This window comes from Hemiscyllium ocellatum, chromosome 19 (genome assembly GCF_020745735.1).
Source record: "Hemiscyllium ocellatum isolate sHemOce1 chromosome 19, sHemOce1.pat.X.cur, whole genome shotgun sequence".
Classification (NCBI taxonomy): Eukaryota; Metazoa; Chordata; class Chondrichthyes; order Orectolobiformes; family Hemiscylliidae; genus Hemiscyllium; species Hemiscyllium ocellatum.
Window position 1 is genome coordinate 64451727 of NC_083419.1, and position 14423 is coordinate 64466149.

At 43.6% G+C, this 14423-nt stretch overlaps 1 protein-coding gene across 2 annotated transcripts in view; it reads left to right on the top strand.

Moving 5' to 3' along the window:
• Positions 1–14423, top strand: part of tbxas1 (thromboxane A synthase 1 (platelet)) — a 241244-nt gene that overhangs the window by 206975 nt on the left and 19846 nt on the right. For both annotated transcript variants that reach the window (XM_060840011.1, XM_060840012.1), the window contains 2 exons: positions 4109–4197; positions 13858–13995. In XM_060840011.1, the coding sequence (XP_060695994.1) occupies positions 4109–4197; positions 13858–13995 (227 nt within the window). The remainder of the gene's footprint in view (positions 1–4108; positions 4198–13857; positions 13996–14423) is intronic.

Below are 14423 nucleotides of genomic sequence, written 5' to 3' on the forward strand. Positions count from 1 at the left end.
CATAAATCATAGATTCAGGCTGTGGGTTCAGTATATGCCTGAATTGCTCATCTTGCAATGTACTGCAAGCAATAAAGTTCCTTCTTCCCCAGCAATTTATAAATCTGCTTCATTGAGCAGTAAAAACCTAGTTTACTCTGGTACCATACCAAGCACAAGATCCAATAAGCTCGCGGCATTTATTCTTTCAAACAGTAAGAGTGAAAAAACCATTAGACCCATCAGAGACATAGAAAATATTCATCTTGTTTACTTTCCACCATCCTTTAGTTACACGATAAAGTGAAAATGGAATTGTTGGCTACCCTCACAATGTTAATGAAACATGCCAAGGAGTTTCACGGGGTTGATATAAAACAAAGAATGACCCTGTACCACAGAATTTTAGGGAAGATCCTAGAAGTTTGATTGAAGATTTTAAAAGGTGTGTAAAAGAAGGAGAACAGGATAGAGAAGCTGGAAAATGCAGGGAGGGAATTTCTGGGTTTGAGGCATAGGTAAATGAAAGCACTATCACAAATGTTACAGTAATTAAAATTGGGAAAGTGCCTGAAGCCACAATTAGAGATGCGCAGCTACCTTGGAGAGTCATGGGGCTAGAGGAGATTGGTAGGGAGGGTGGAGAACATGGAGAAATATGAAAACAATGATGAGAATTTTGAAATGGTGCTTTCCAGGAGCTAACGTAGGTAAGCAAGCATGGGTGATAGGGAAGAAGGATTAGCTGCGACTTAAGACATTGGCAGCAAAGTTTTGGATGACTTCCCTTTAGTTCAGGTAACGTGCATTGGGATAGTTGAGTCTTGTGGTAATGGAGACATGAACGAGAGATTCAGCAGCACAAGAACAGTGATAGGTGTGAAGTCAGGCAATGTTATAGAAGTGGAAATAAGTGATCTGTAGTGAAGTCACAAAATTGAAGTCAGAAACTAAAATGTGATACAGAAGTTGCTAACAGACTGACTTATTCTCAGCCTGTTACCAGGGAGAAAGATGGAATCCTTGGCTAGGGAACAGATTTTAGACAAACAGATTAAACAAAGACTTTGGTCTTTCCAATGCTTACTTTGATGAAAGTGGCAACAAGTGTCATCGGCATAGACAGTGAAAATTGCTGTTGTGCCTTTGGATGTGTCATGAGGCATAGTATGTAGATGTGAATTAGGAGGCGGGCAGTCTTTGGCAATACAGCATCAATGTTGTGGGAGCAGGAAGTGAAGACACAAGTGACCGTCTGGCTATTATTAGATGGATAAGATGAAAAGAATGCTACCCAGTTGGATGTGGAGGTCCTGGTGTTGGACTGGGGTGGACAAAGTCAGAAGTCACATGACACCAGGTTCTAGTCCAACTGGTTTATTTGAAAACACAAACCTTCAGGGCTCTTCTCCTTCATCAGGTGCTAGTGAGAGAGGAAGATCTTAGACAAGGAATTTATAAGGAAAAGATCAAAGGAGCATACAACTCATGCAAATTAATTGAATGCACCTAAACATTCTTAAATCTTTAATCAGTTAGAATGGAGGTACAGGTTTTAATTGATTAATCTGCAAATCCCAGAATTTCTTTCAAGTTACTGCCCCGAGATAACTCAAGGTGTTATCAATATAAAGGAGGTGACACCCCTGGTCAGACAATGTATTTTAGGCACGAGGTCATGTTTGGAGTCCATCTGGTGTCTTAACTTGGAGTCAGATTGCTTTTGTGTCCCAAATAGGAGTTTGTAAAATGCCACCTTGACTCTCTACAAATTTTTTTTTTAAACAAAATAGACTGTATCGGCAAATCTTCAAAAAGCACACAGTTTGTGCTGGAAGACCGTGTAAAGGTGTTGAAGGAGGAAGGTGTGGCCACCCCTGTTCCAAAGCCTGTGGACCACTCAAGAAGGATGTGAAGGAATAGCTTTCCCACCTGTCAGTTTTTAATTAGTCCACAGCAAACTCAGGCGTGAGGTGAGGGAAAGTCCAGTAGTGGAGAGCTTTAGGAGTCAAAGATCCAAAACCATCTGCACTTCTAAACCCTGTAACACTTACCTTGTCAAATTTTAAATTACTCATACTGTGTCCTTAAATATTATTTTATGAAAGAAAGCTGTTGTAATGCTCATTCTCACATTTAGACAATTCCCCACCTTCTTCAGCTGTCAATCATAATAGCTCTGATGGGAAAGGAAAGCATTAGGAAATTTACAAAAAGACTGCTGTAATCAATTTGAGGAAAGATTTTGGGAAGTTCATCTGCAATGCCAGAATGAACTGTGTTGGGATTTGCAGACTATTTGACCGTGAAGGATAGTGGAGAGTTCACAAACAATGTTGACTTCATTCCCTGTTTAAACACATGCTCTGTGGACTAACATCACATTGAATAATAATTAAGAGAAAAACCTCAGGCAAAATTCCTTCTCCATCCCAGCCCATAGGCCAGAAACAAATTATGCTATCTCAATATTTGCTGCAACTGAGATTAGATAACCCATATCAATTAACAAAACAGTTTCCAGCCAGCTAATGACCAAGGCAGTTTCCAGTCTACCAGAGTTAGTATTGTTATGATCCCAGCTGAATTTATTACTGGACAAGTCAGACTACAGCTGAAATCTGGCATGCTCGGTCACATTCTGTTTATTTTTAATTTAATGAGGTTGTCCTGCACTGAAACATAAACACAGAACCCTGCAGATTTGGTTTTAATAACAAAACAGAAATTATTTCACAACAAAAATGAGGATAAGTTAGAATAAACCAAATTAAAGCAAGTTTAAAGATTTTGAAACACATGGTGAAAATGTTCCTATTATTCCTTGCAGCGCCCTAGTACTCTCACTTCTATACGGCTTAATTAAACTGATGTTTCAATTCCCACTGTTGAGAATCTGATAGCTTCTTCCTTGAATCTTCATACAGATTAGCTTGGACTTTCTCTGCCTCAAATAATTGTTTCAGTATTGTAACCAAACACTTCTCATTCTGGAACTTTCAAACTAAATTCTTTATACTAAAATAACCTGTTTCTTAATAGTTCTAAATGATGTCTGTTTTTCATAAGAAACTAAAAATGAGAAGTTTTCTTCAAACTATGGGTATTTCCTCTAAGCCAAAACGAAACACCATTCTATACCCTTCTAATGGAAACCTGTTACACTATACTGTTTACTTTATTGTTTATTAATATAAACTCTCCCAGTGTAAACAAATTCCCATTAACCTCTATAGGCTATCTCATATTTTTCAAAATAAATCACCTTGACAACAGGAGAATAGTACATCATTAAATCTCTTCATAGATGTAGACCAAAATTCCCATGCCACTAGTTCAAAATCCAAATTCTAAAATAGATGTTATTGCGATCTGTATAGATCGCAGACCTTATATCAGACTGTTAATAGGTAAATGGTTTTAAAACAAGGCCATAAGGGAAGACTAGCTCCAATAGTTCATAATACATTAAAAGATTTTTTAATGATTTAACATAGGAATTTGGGGTAATTTATATTCAGCAATTGTTCACATGAAATTAAACTCTGAAGTGATGAATTGAAACCAGTTAGAGTATCGATCCATGATAGTGATTCTTACATTTAATTTATATTGAGACAGTGAAGCTTGCAAGATAATCAGAAATAAATGTGGGTGCAATAGAATAGAAATACCTCATTTATTTGATCTCAGCAAAAATCCTTCTCATTGTGTTTGCCTTGGTACCATTTGTAGTGCTAGGATGGAGTTTTTGCTTGGTAGATAACTGGCCAATCCTTGGACACAGGGCTGAGGAATGATCACATATATCTCGTCTTTAGAATAACTGGTACGGACGGTGTAGAATGGAAGGCAGACACAGCAGGCAACAACTTTCATCTTAAATTCAACACCACCTTTTGTCAGAGAACTGCTGGATAAATGTTGCCTCCTCAGTAGAGTAAACTTTGTTACTGTCTGTGTGAGAAAGAACTTAACAAAATTAATTCACTGTGAACTAAGGTGAATCCCTTGCAGTGAATATGGAAGACACTCGAGAAAATCTTGTCTAGATTTGGAATTTGTTGTTTGTTAAAGATTCAACATATGAAGTGTTGCTGTGCATAAATTTAACGTTGTACTCTTTCAGATCACTCCCGATTATAACAACGTGCAGAAATTAACCTACTTGGACATGGTGATCTCAGAGTCCCTACGCATGTACCCGCCTGGAGTCAGGTAAAAAGAAACGTTCCAAACAACTTACACGCATTATAATGAGAATCAAGTTAAAAAAAACTTTAGAACGTATTGTTGTATAACAGACTATTTTAGAACATAGAAAACTACAGCGCAGTACAGGCCCTTCGGCCCTCGATGTTGCGCCGACCAAAGCCTACCTAACCTACACTAGCCCAATAACCTCCATATGCTTATCCAATGCCCGCTTAAATGACCATAAAGAGGGAGAGTCCACCACTGCTACTGGCAGGGCATTCCATGAACTCACAACCCGCTGAGTAAAGAATCTACCCCTAACATCTGTCCTATACCTACCAACCCTTAGTTTAAAGCTGTGTCCCCTAGTAACAGCTGACTCCATTAGCGGAAAAAGGTTCTCACTGTCAACCCTATCTAAACCCCTAATCATCTTGTACACCTCTATCAAATCTCCCCTAAACCTTCTTTTCTCCAATGAGAACAGCCCCAAGTGCCTCAGCCTTTCCTCATACGACCTTCCTACCATGCCAGGCAACATCCTGGTAAACCTCCTCTGCACTCGTTCCAATGCCTCCACATCCTTCCTATAGTATGGCGACCAAAACTGCACACAATACTCCAGATGAGGCCGCACCAGAGTCTTATACAACTGCAACATGACCTCAGGACTCCGGAACTCAATTCCTCTACCAATAAAGCCCAGTACACCATACGCCTCCTTCACAGCACTATTTTTCTGGGTGACAACTTTCAGAGATCTGTGTACATGGACACCAAGATCCCTCTGCTCATCCACACTACCAAGTAGCCTACCATTAGCCCAGTAATCCATCTTCTTGTTACTCCTACCAAAGTGAATGACTTCACACTTAGCTACATTGAACTCCATTTGCCACCTTTCTGCCCAGCTTTGCAACTTATCTATATCCCGCTGTAACCTGCCACATCCTTCTTCGCTGTCCACAACTCCACCGACTTTCGTGTCATCCGCAAACTTGCTCACCCAGCTTTCAAGCCCCTCCTCTAGGTCATTTATGAAAATGACAAACAGCAATGGTCCCAAAACAGATCCTTGTGGAACACCGCTAGTAACTGCACTCCAAGATGAACCTATACCATCAACTACTACCCTCTGTCTCCTTCCAGCCAGCCAATTCCTAATCCAAACCTCCAACTCACCCTCAATGCCATACCTCCGTAGTTTTTGCATTAGCCTGCCATGGGGTACCTTATCGAATGCCTTACTAAAATCCATATACACCACATCTACTGCTTTACCCTCGTCCACTTCCTTGGTCACCTTCTCAAAGAACTCAATAAGGTTTGTGAGGCACGACCTGCCCTTCACAAAACCATGCTGACTATCCTTGATCACATTATTCCTATCCAGATGTTCATAAATCCTATCCCTTACAATTCTCTCTAAGACTTTGCCCACAACAGAAGTGAGACTCACTGGTCTATAGTTACTCGGGCTATCCCTACTCCCCTTCTTGAACAAGGGGACCACATTCGCTATCCTCCAGTCTTCTAGCACTATTCCCGTAGACAATGATGACATAAGAATCAAGGCCAATGGCGCCGCTATCTCCTCCCTAGCTTCCCTGAGGATCCGAGGATAAATGCCATCAGGCCCAGGGGACTTATCTATTTTCATCCTTTCCAGTATTCCCCAGACCTCTTCCCTACATACCTCAAGGCCATCCATTCTAATCACTTGTGACTCAATATTCACATCAGCAACAGTGTTCTGTTCCTGAGTGAATACTGACGAAAAGTATTGATTTAGTGTCTCTCCAATCTCCTCCGCCTCCATGCACAACTTCCCACTAATATCCTTGACTGGACCGATACCTACCCTAGTCATCCTTTTATTCCTGACATACCTATAGAAAGCCTTTGGGTTTTCCCTAATCCTACTAACTAAGGACTTTTCATGTCCCCTTCTCGCTGCTCTTAGCTCTCTCTTTAGATCCTTCCTGGCTATCTTATAACTCTCAATCGCCCCAACTGAACCTTCACACCTCATCTTTACATAGGCCGCCCTCTTCCCTTTCACAAGGGATTCCAATTCCTTATTAAACCATGGCTCCCTCACAAGACCCTTTACTCCCTGCCTGACAGGTACATACTTATCAAGGACACCCAATAGCTGTTCCTTGAACAATCTCCACATATCATTTGTGTTCTTCCCTTGAAGCCTATTTTCCAATCCACGCATCCTAAGTCATGCCTCACCGCATCATAATTTCCCTGCCCCCAGCTATAACTCTTGCCCTGCAGTGCACACTTATTCCTCTCCATCACTAGAGTAAAAGTCACCGAGTTGTGGTCACTGTCCCCGAAGTGCTCACCTACCTCCAAGTCTAACACCTGGCCTGGTTCATTACCTAGAACCAAATCCAGTATAGCCTCACCTCTTGTTGGCCTGTCTACATATTATGTCAGGAAACCCTCCTGCACACATTGGACAAACACCGACCCATCTAACGAACTCGAGCTATAGCTTTCCCAGTCAATATCTGGGAAGTTAAAGTCCCTCATAACAACCACCCTGCTACTTTCACTCTTCTCCTGGATCATCCTCGCAATACTTTCCTCTACTTCTCTTGGACTATTAGGAGGCCTGTAGAAAACTCCTAACAGGGTGACCTCACCTTTCCTATTTCTAACCTCAGCCCAAACTACCTCAGATGGCAAGTCTTCCTCCATCGTCATTTCCACCGCTGTAATACTATCCTTGACAAGCAATGCCACACCTCCCCCTCTTTTACCCCCATCTCTGACCCTGCTAAAACATTTAAACCCTGGAACCTGCAACAGCCATTCCTGTCCCTGTTCTACCCACATCTCTGTAATGGCCACAATATCGAAGTCCCAGGTACCAACCCATGCTGCAAGTTCACCTACCTTATTTCTTATACTTCTGGCATTGAAGTATACACACTTCAAGCCACCTTTCTGTTTACAGGCACCCTCCTTCGAGATCTATGCCTTGTTCCTAACCTCCCTACACTCAAGGTCCTGTACCCTAAAGCTACAGTCCAGGTTCCCATGCCCCTGCAGAGTTAGTTTAAACCCTCCCAAAGAGCACTAGCAAACCTCCTCCCAAGGATACTGGTGCCCCTCAGGTTCAGGTGTAGACCATCCTGTTTATAGAGGTCCCACCTTCCCCAGAAAGAACCCCAGTTGTCCAGAAACCGGAATCCCTCCCTCCTGCACCATCCCTGTAGCCACGCATTTAACTGTTCTCTCTCCCTATTCCTCGACTCTGTATCACGTGGCACGGGTAACAAACCAGAGACAACAACTCTGTTCGTTCTAGCTCTGAGCTTCCAACCTAGCTCCCTGAAAGCCTGCCTAACATCCTCACCCCTCTTCCTACCTATGTCGTTGGTTCCAACGTGGACCACGCGCTCCCCCTCCCCCTTAAGGACCTGGAAAACACGATCAGAGACATCACGTACCCTTGCACCTGGGAGGCAACATACCAATCGTGAGTCTCTGTCGCCCCCGCAAAACCGCCTATCTGTGCCCCTCACTATTGAGTCCCCAATAACTATCGCTCTACCTTTCTCCACCCTTCCCTTCTGAGCAACGGGGACAGGCTCCGTGCCAGAGGCCTGAACCTCGTTGCTTACCCCTGGTAAGTCATCCCCCCCACAAGTATCCAAAACGGTATACTTGTTCTTGAGGGGAATGACCGCAGGGGGTCCCTGCACTGGCTGCTTCCTCCCACTCCCCCTCACTGTCACCCATCTCTCTATAACTTTCGGAGTAACTACTTCCCTAAAGCTCTGATCTATGACCACCTCTGCCTCCCGAATGGTCCGCAGTTCATCCAACTCCAGCTCCAGTTCCCTAACACAGTCTTGGAGGAGCTGGAGATGGGTGCACTTCTTACAAGTGTAATCAGCAGGGACGCTAATGGCTTCCCTCACCTCATACATGTTGCAAGAGGAACATTGCACTGCCTTCGCTGCCATCCCTCTAAAAGGTAAACTTTAAAAACTAGATCTAAAGAAACAAACAAGCAAAATGCAGCACTTACCTGCTTACCACAACGCGTCTTATTATTAGGTTAGAGGAGGAGGGGGGGGGGCGGGTGGGAGGCTCTACCCCTGTAGTGCCTCGGGTTCCTCGCCTGCACGCTTATATAAGAAAAAAAACCTTCCCAGGTAAGCTAGCGCGACACCAGCTTCCGGGTCCACTAGGCGCTTAAAAAAACTATAAATTTTAGCCATTAAAAAACAAAAACTGGACTATACCCGCGACTTAAAAAAACACCACCAGACAGCCGTTACCTGCTCCGCCGAGAGGAGCAGGATTTCACAGGATACATGCAGGATTTCACAGTAACTTTTTCAGGCAGTGATTGGCTAAGTCAAGTGTATCAATAATAGTTCCATAGCATACGATAAAACAGATTTCAGTCCTAAGAATTGTTACAGATGTAGACATCACACTGCACGGTTGGTCTTTTTTTAAAGCTTGGCAAACTGTGATTTGGGAGCTTACCTTTAAACTGTTCTGCTGACAGTCTTGCCATCCATACCCTACCTTTTTATCCTCCCTAGGCACCACGGCTGGCACCACCCTGTCCTAGCTTCATTTTCCTTTGAAGATAAAGTGTTACGAGAAAGGAGAGCAAGCCAGACCAAATCAGGCTCACTAACACTGGATTCATAATCCAGTGAAATTAAAATATTTAATAACCCTCAGAACTGTTCTTAACTGGACTTTTCAAATAACTCATATTGGATACATTTATAACTTAAATAAAAATAAGCAAGTTATGATTAATAATATAACTTCAGCAGAACACAGAACAACTATAATGTAATCCAATTAATTCCTACAATCCAAACCTAATCTTCTTTGATCAATTCACACATCAACAGACAGACAAACACAGTTAAAGGATAATGTTTTTTAAAATTATAGAATCATAAATTCGATAACCATTTCAGTGGTGAATACCAAGCGTTCATTAAATCTGATTGATTGTATTAAAGACAGATAGGACTGTATCTTGCTTGAATGTTTTATTTTATTTCAAAAATATACTTTATTCATAAAATTATTTTGATATCCATACAATTGGTCATGCCATTCTTACGCACACATTACATTTCTTTACATACAGAGATTGGAATTAATCATATGTATATACAAGTCTGTACATTGACTATCCAGCTCTTCTGCTGAGGCGTTAGCAGATCCCAAATGACTGGGTGGGCCCCCTGTTCTTCTTAGGCAGAAGGACTTTACACAGTGGTCTTTCCCCACCACGCCTGGGCAGCAGCTGTTCCAAGCTTCAGTGCGTCCCTCAGCACATAGTCCTTGTCCTTGGAATGTGCCAGTCTGCAACATTCAGTCAGGGTCAGCTCCTTCAGCTGGAAGATCAACAGGTTTCAGACAGACCAAAGAGCATCTTCGACCGAGTTGATGATCCTCCAGGCACAGTTGATGTTAGTCTCGGTGTGCGTCCCGGGGAACAGATCGTAGAGCACGGAGTCCCGCGTCACGGAGCTGCTTGAGATGAACCTTAACAAACACCACTGCATTCTTCTCCAGACTTCCTCTGCATAGGCACATTCAAGAAGGAGGTGTGTGACAGTCTCGTCCCCCCCACAGCCGCTTCGAGGGCAGCGTGCGGTGCAGCTGAGAGTCTGGGCGTGCATAAAGGATCTCACAGGCAGAGCCCTTCTCACCACCAGCCAAGCCATGTCTTGGTGCTTGTTGGAAAGTTCTGGCAATGAGGCATTCTGCCAAATGGCTTTGACAGTCTGCTCAGGGAACCGCTCGATAGGATCCGCCCTCTCCTTTTCCTGAAGGGTCTCAAGGACACTATGTGCTGACCACTTCCTGATGGACTTGTGGTCAAAGGTGTTTTCTTCATAAATTTTTTCACGAAGGACAGGTCGTACGGAACGGTCCAACTACTCGGAGCGTTCCGCGGCAGCGAGGCCAGGCCCATCCTTCACAACACTGGGGACAGGTAGAACCTCAGTACGTAGTGACACTTGGTGTTTGCATACCAGAGATCCAAGCACAGCTTGATGCAGCCACACACAAAGGGTGGCCATCAGGGTGAGGGTGGTATTGGGTGTATTTTTTCCCCCGTTGCCCAGATCTTTATACATTGAGTCCCTTCGGACCCGGTCCATCTTTGATCTCCATATAAATTGGAAGATGGCCAGGGTGACTGCAGCGGCACAGGTTCTGGGAATAGGCCAGACCTGTGCCACGCATAACAGCAATGACAGTGCCTCACACCTGATGACCAGGTTTTTTCCCATGATGGACAGCGACTGTAGCTTCCATCTGCCCAGTTTTTGCCTCACTTTCCTGATATGTTCCTCCAATGGACCCAGCATTGCAGATATCAGTCTTCAGCCAATTCGATTCACTGCACATGATACCAAGAAGCAGTTGGAGATACTGGATACTGCCAAGGCCACGGGACCTGACAACATTCCAGCAATAGTACTGAAGACCTGTGCTCCAGAATGTGCCGCTCCCCTAGCCAAGCTGTTCCAGTACAATTATAACCCTGGTATCTACCCTTCAATATGGAAAATTGCCCAAGTATGTCTCGTACATAAAAGGCAGGACAAATCCAACCCAGCTAATTACCACCCCATCAGTCTACTGTTGATCATCAGTAAAGTGACAGTCCTTGACATCAAGGAACCCGAGCAAAACTGAGATCAGTGAGTATTGGGGGCAAACTCTTTGGTAGTTGGAGTCATACCTGACGCATAGGAAGATGGTCATGGTTGTTTGAGGTCAGTCATCTCAGTTCAAGGACATCTCTGCAAGAGTTCCTCAGGGTAGTGTCTTAGGTCCAAATATCTTCAGCTGCTGCTTCATCGATGACCTTCCCTTCATCATAAGGTCAGAAATGGGGATGTTCGCCGATGATTGCGCAATGTTCAGCACTATTTGTGACTCCTCAGATACTGAAGCAGTCCATGTACAAATGCAACAAGATCTGGCCAATATCCAGGCTTGGGCTGATAATTGGCAAGTTACAGTCGCACCATAGAAATACCAGGCTACGACCATCATGAATAAGAGACAATCTAACCATCGCCCTTTGGCATTCAAGGATATTACCATCACTCAATTCCCCACTATCAACAACCTGGGTATTATCATTAACCAGAAACTCAACTGCACTAACCACAAAAACGCAGTGGCTACAAGAGCAGGATAGAAGCCAGCAATACTGCGACGAGTAACTCACCTCAATACTTCTCAAAGTCGTCCACCATCTACAGACACAAGTCAGGAATGTGATAGAATACCTCCCACTTGCTTGGATGAGTACAGCCCCACCAACACTAAAGAAGCTTGACACCATCCAGGACAAAGCAGCTCACTTGATTGACACTACATCCACAAATACCTACACCCTCCACTCAGTAGCAGCAGTGTGTACTATCTACAAGATGCACTGCAGAAATTCACCAAAGATCCTCGGACAGCATCTTCCAAATCCATGACCACTTCCATCTAGAAGGACGAGGGCAGCAGATGAATAGGAATACCACTATCTTCAAGTTCCCCTCCAAGCCACTCACCATTCTGACTTGGAAATATATTGCCGTTCCTTCACTATCGCTGGGTCAAAGTCCTGGAATTCTTTCCTTAAGGGCATTGTGGGTCAACCTACAGCAAGTGGACTGCAGCAGTTCAAGAAGGCAGCTCACCATCTTCTCAAGGGGCAACTAGGGACGGGCAATAAATGCTGGGACCAGCCACTGACACCCACATCCCAAAAATGAATTTTAAAAAATCTTTAGTTAAACTTCTCTGCTCGAAGGAGAATAATCCCAGCTTTGCTCATCTTTTTATCCATTGAAGCCTTTCATAAAGTGCAATTAGAGATTGAAAGCTTGGTCTCTAATCATCCCGTAGCAGCAAGCAATGTAGTGCAGGATTACTCCACTATTATTGTGTTGCCAACCAGAAGGGCCAAGGTTGATTTTTGACGTGTGCTAAGCTGAGCTGTGCTAATATACGCTTTCCAGAGCCTTTTGCCATAGGGAAGTGGGAATATGGGGGAAAGAAATTCAATGAAGTTTTCCACTCCTGGTTGTGATTGAGTAACTTGCCTGCATGAGTGCAGCTCCAACAGCGCTCAAGAAGCTTGACGCCGTCCAGCATAAAGCAACACACTTGATTGCCTCTACATCCACAAAAATCTACTCTCTCAACCATCAATACTCAGGAGCAGCATAGAACATTACAGCACAGTACAGGGTCTTTGGCGCCCTGTGGAACCAATCTGGAGTCCATCTAACCTACACTATTCCATTCTCGTTCATCTGCCTATCCAATGACCATTTAAATGTCTGCAAAGCTGGCGAGTCTACAACTGTTGCAGGCAATGCGTTCCCTGCCCCACTACTCTCTGAGTAAAGAAACTACCTCTGACATCTGTCCTGTATCTATCACCCCTCAGTTTGAAGCTATGTCCTCTCGTGCTAGCCATCACCATCCCAGGAAATAGGCTGTCACTGTCCACTCAATCTAACCCTCTGATTATATGTCTCAATTAAGTCACCTCTCAAACGAAAACAGCCTCAAGTCCCTCAACCTTTCCTCGTAAGACATTCCTTCCATACCAGACAACAGCCTAGTAAATCTCCTCTGAACCCTTTCCAAAGCTTCTGCATCCTTCTTATAATGCGGTGACCACAGCTGTACTCAATACTCCAAATGTGGCCTCACCAGAGTTTTGTATAGCTGCAGCATGATCTCATAGTTTCGAAACTCAATCCCTCTACCAACAAAAGCTAACATACTGTATGCCTTCTTAACAACCCTATCAATTTGGGTGGCAACTTTCAAGGATCTATGTACCTAGAGACCGAGATCTGTCTGCTCATCTACACTACGAAGAATCTTACCATTAGCCCAGTACTCTGCATTTTTGTTACTCCTTCCAAAGTGAATCACCTCACACTTTTCTGCATTAAATTCCATTTGCCACTTCTCAGTCCACCTTTGCAGTTATCTATGTCCCTCTGTAACCTACAACATCCTTAGGCACTATCCACAACTGTACCGACCTTAGTGTCATCTGCAAAATCACTAAACCACCCTCTACGCCCTTTTCCAGGTCATTTATAAAAATGACAAACAGCAGTGGACCCAAAACAGGTGTGTACTGTCTACAAGGTGCACTGCAGAAATTCACTAAAGATTCTCAGACAGCATCTTCCAAACCCACAGCCACTTCCATCTGAAAAAACAAGGGCAGCAGATTCATTGGAACATCAACTTCATGTTCCCCTCCAAGCCACTCACTATCCTTCACTATTCCTTCACTATCGCTGGGTCAAAATCCTGGAATTCCCTCTCTAATGGCATTGTGGGTCAACCCACATCAGGTGGACTGCAGCAAGTCAAGAAGGCAGTTCTACACCACCTCCTCAAGAGTAACTAAAGATGGGCAGTAAATTCTGGCCAGCCCAAAATGCCCCATCTCCCTCATGAATAAAAAAAAACCTTCATTAGAATGTGTCTGTGAAGGACAAATGGTGCTCGTATACCCTCACAAGAATACAGTACCTTCAGGGAAAGAGAGGACTGACTGTTGTATACATAGTTACTAACTATAAAGGTCAGAGATAAAATAACCAGCACTTGTGTTGTTTGCTGCAGGTTTGGTCGCTGGTGTGAAAAAGATTGTTTGGTGAATGGACAGTTCATTCCCGCAGGGATAATTGTCGAAGTTCCGGTTGGTGTCCTCCACTATAACCCCAAATACTGGCCAGAACCAGAGAAATTTAAACCAGAGAGGTGGGTAGCAACCAATGTAGCACCTTTTATTGCTGTAAAGCAATGTGTGATGCTTCACAGGAGTATTAAAGCAGGCAACCAAACACTTGGTCAAAGAAACCAAGGAGTTAAACAGCATTTTCCGCACTGAAAATTGACTTTTACTGGACCAACAACAAGAAAAAGTATGTGCATGGTAAGTTAAGCTGCGTACATAAAGGCATATATGCCACTCACTTTCATCATCTGTTCATTGTTCTGAGGAGGACAAAATGTATCACTCAAAATGGATTGAACTGAAAAGGATTTTGACCTCCATTGCTGCCATTTCATTAGTTTCCTTGCTGAAGCTTCCCAGGCAGCCAGCTGTGATTGCTGACACCCGTACTAAGATGCTGCCGAAATAGATGGGAAGGCAAATCGTAGGGATAACACAGAGTCTGGCAAGG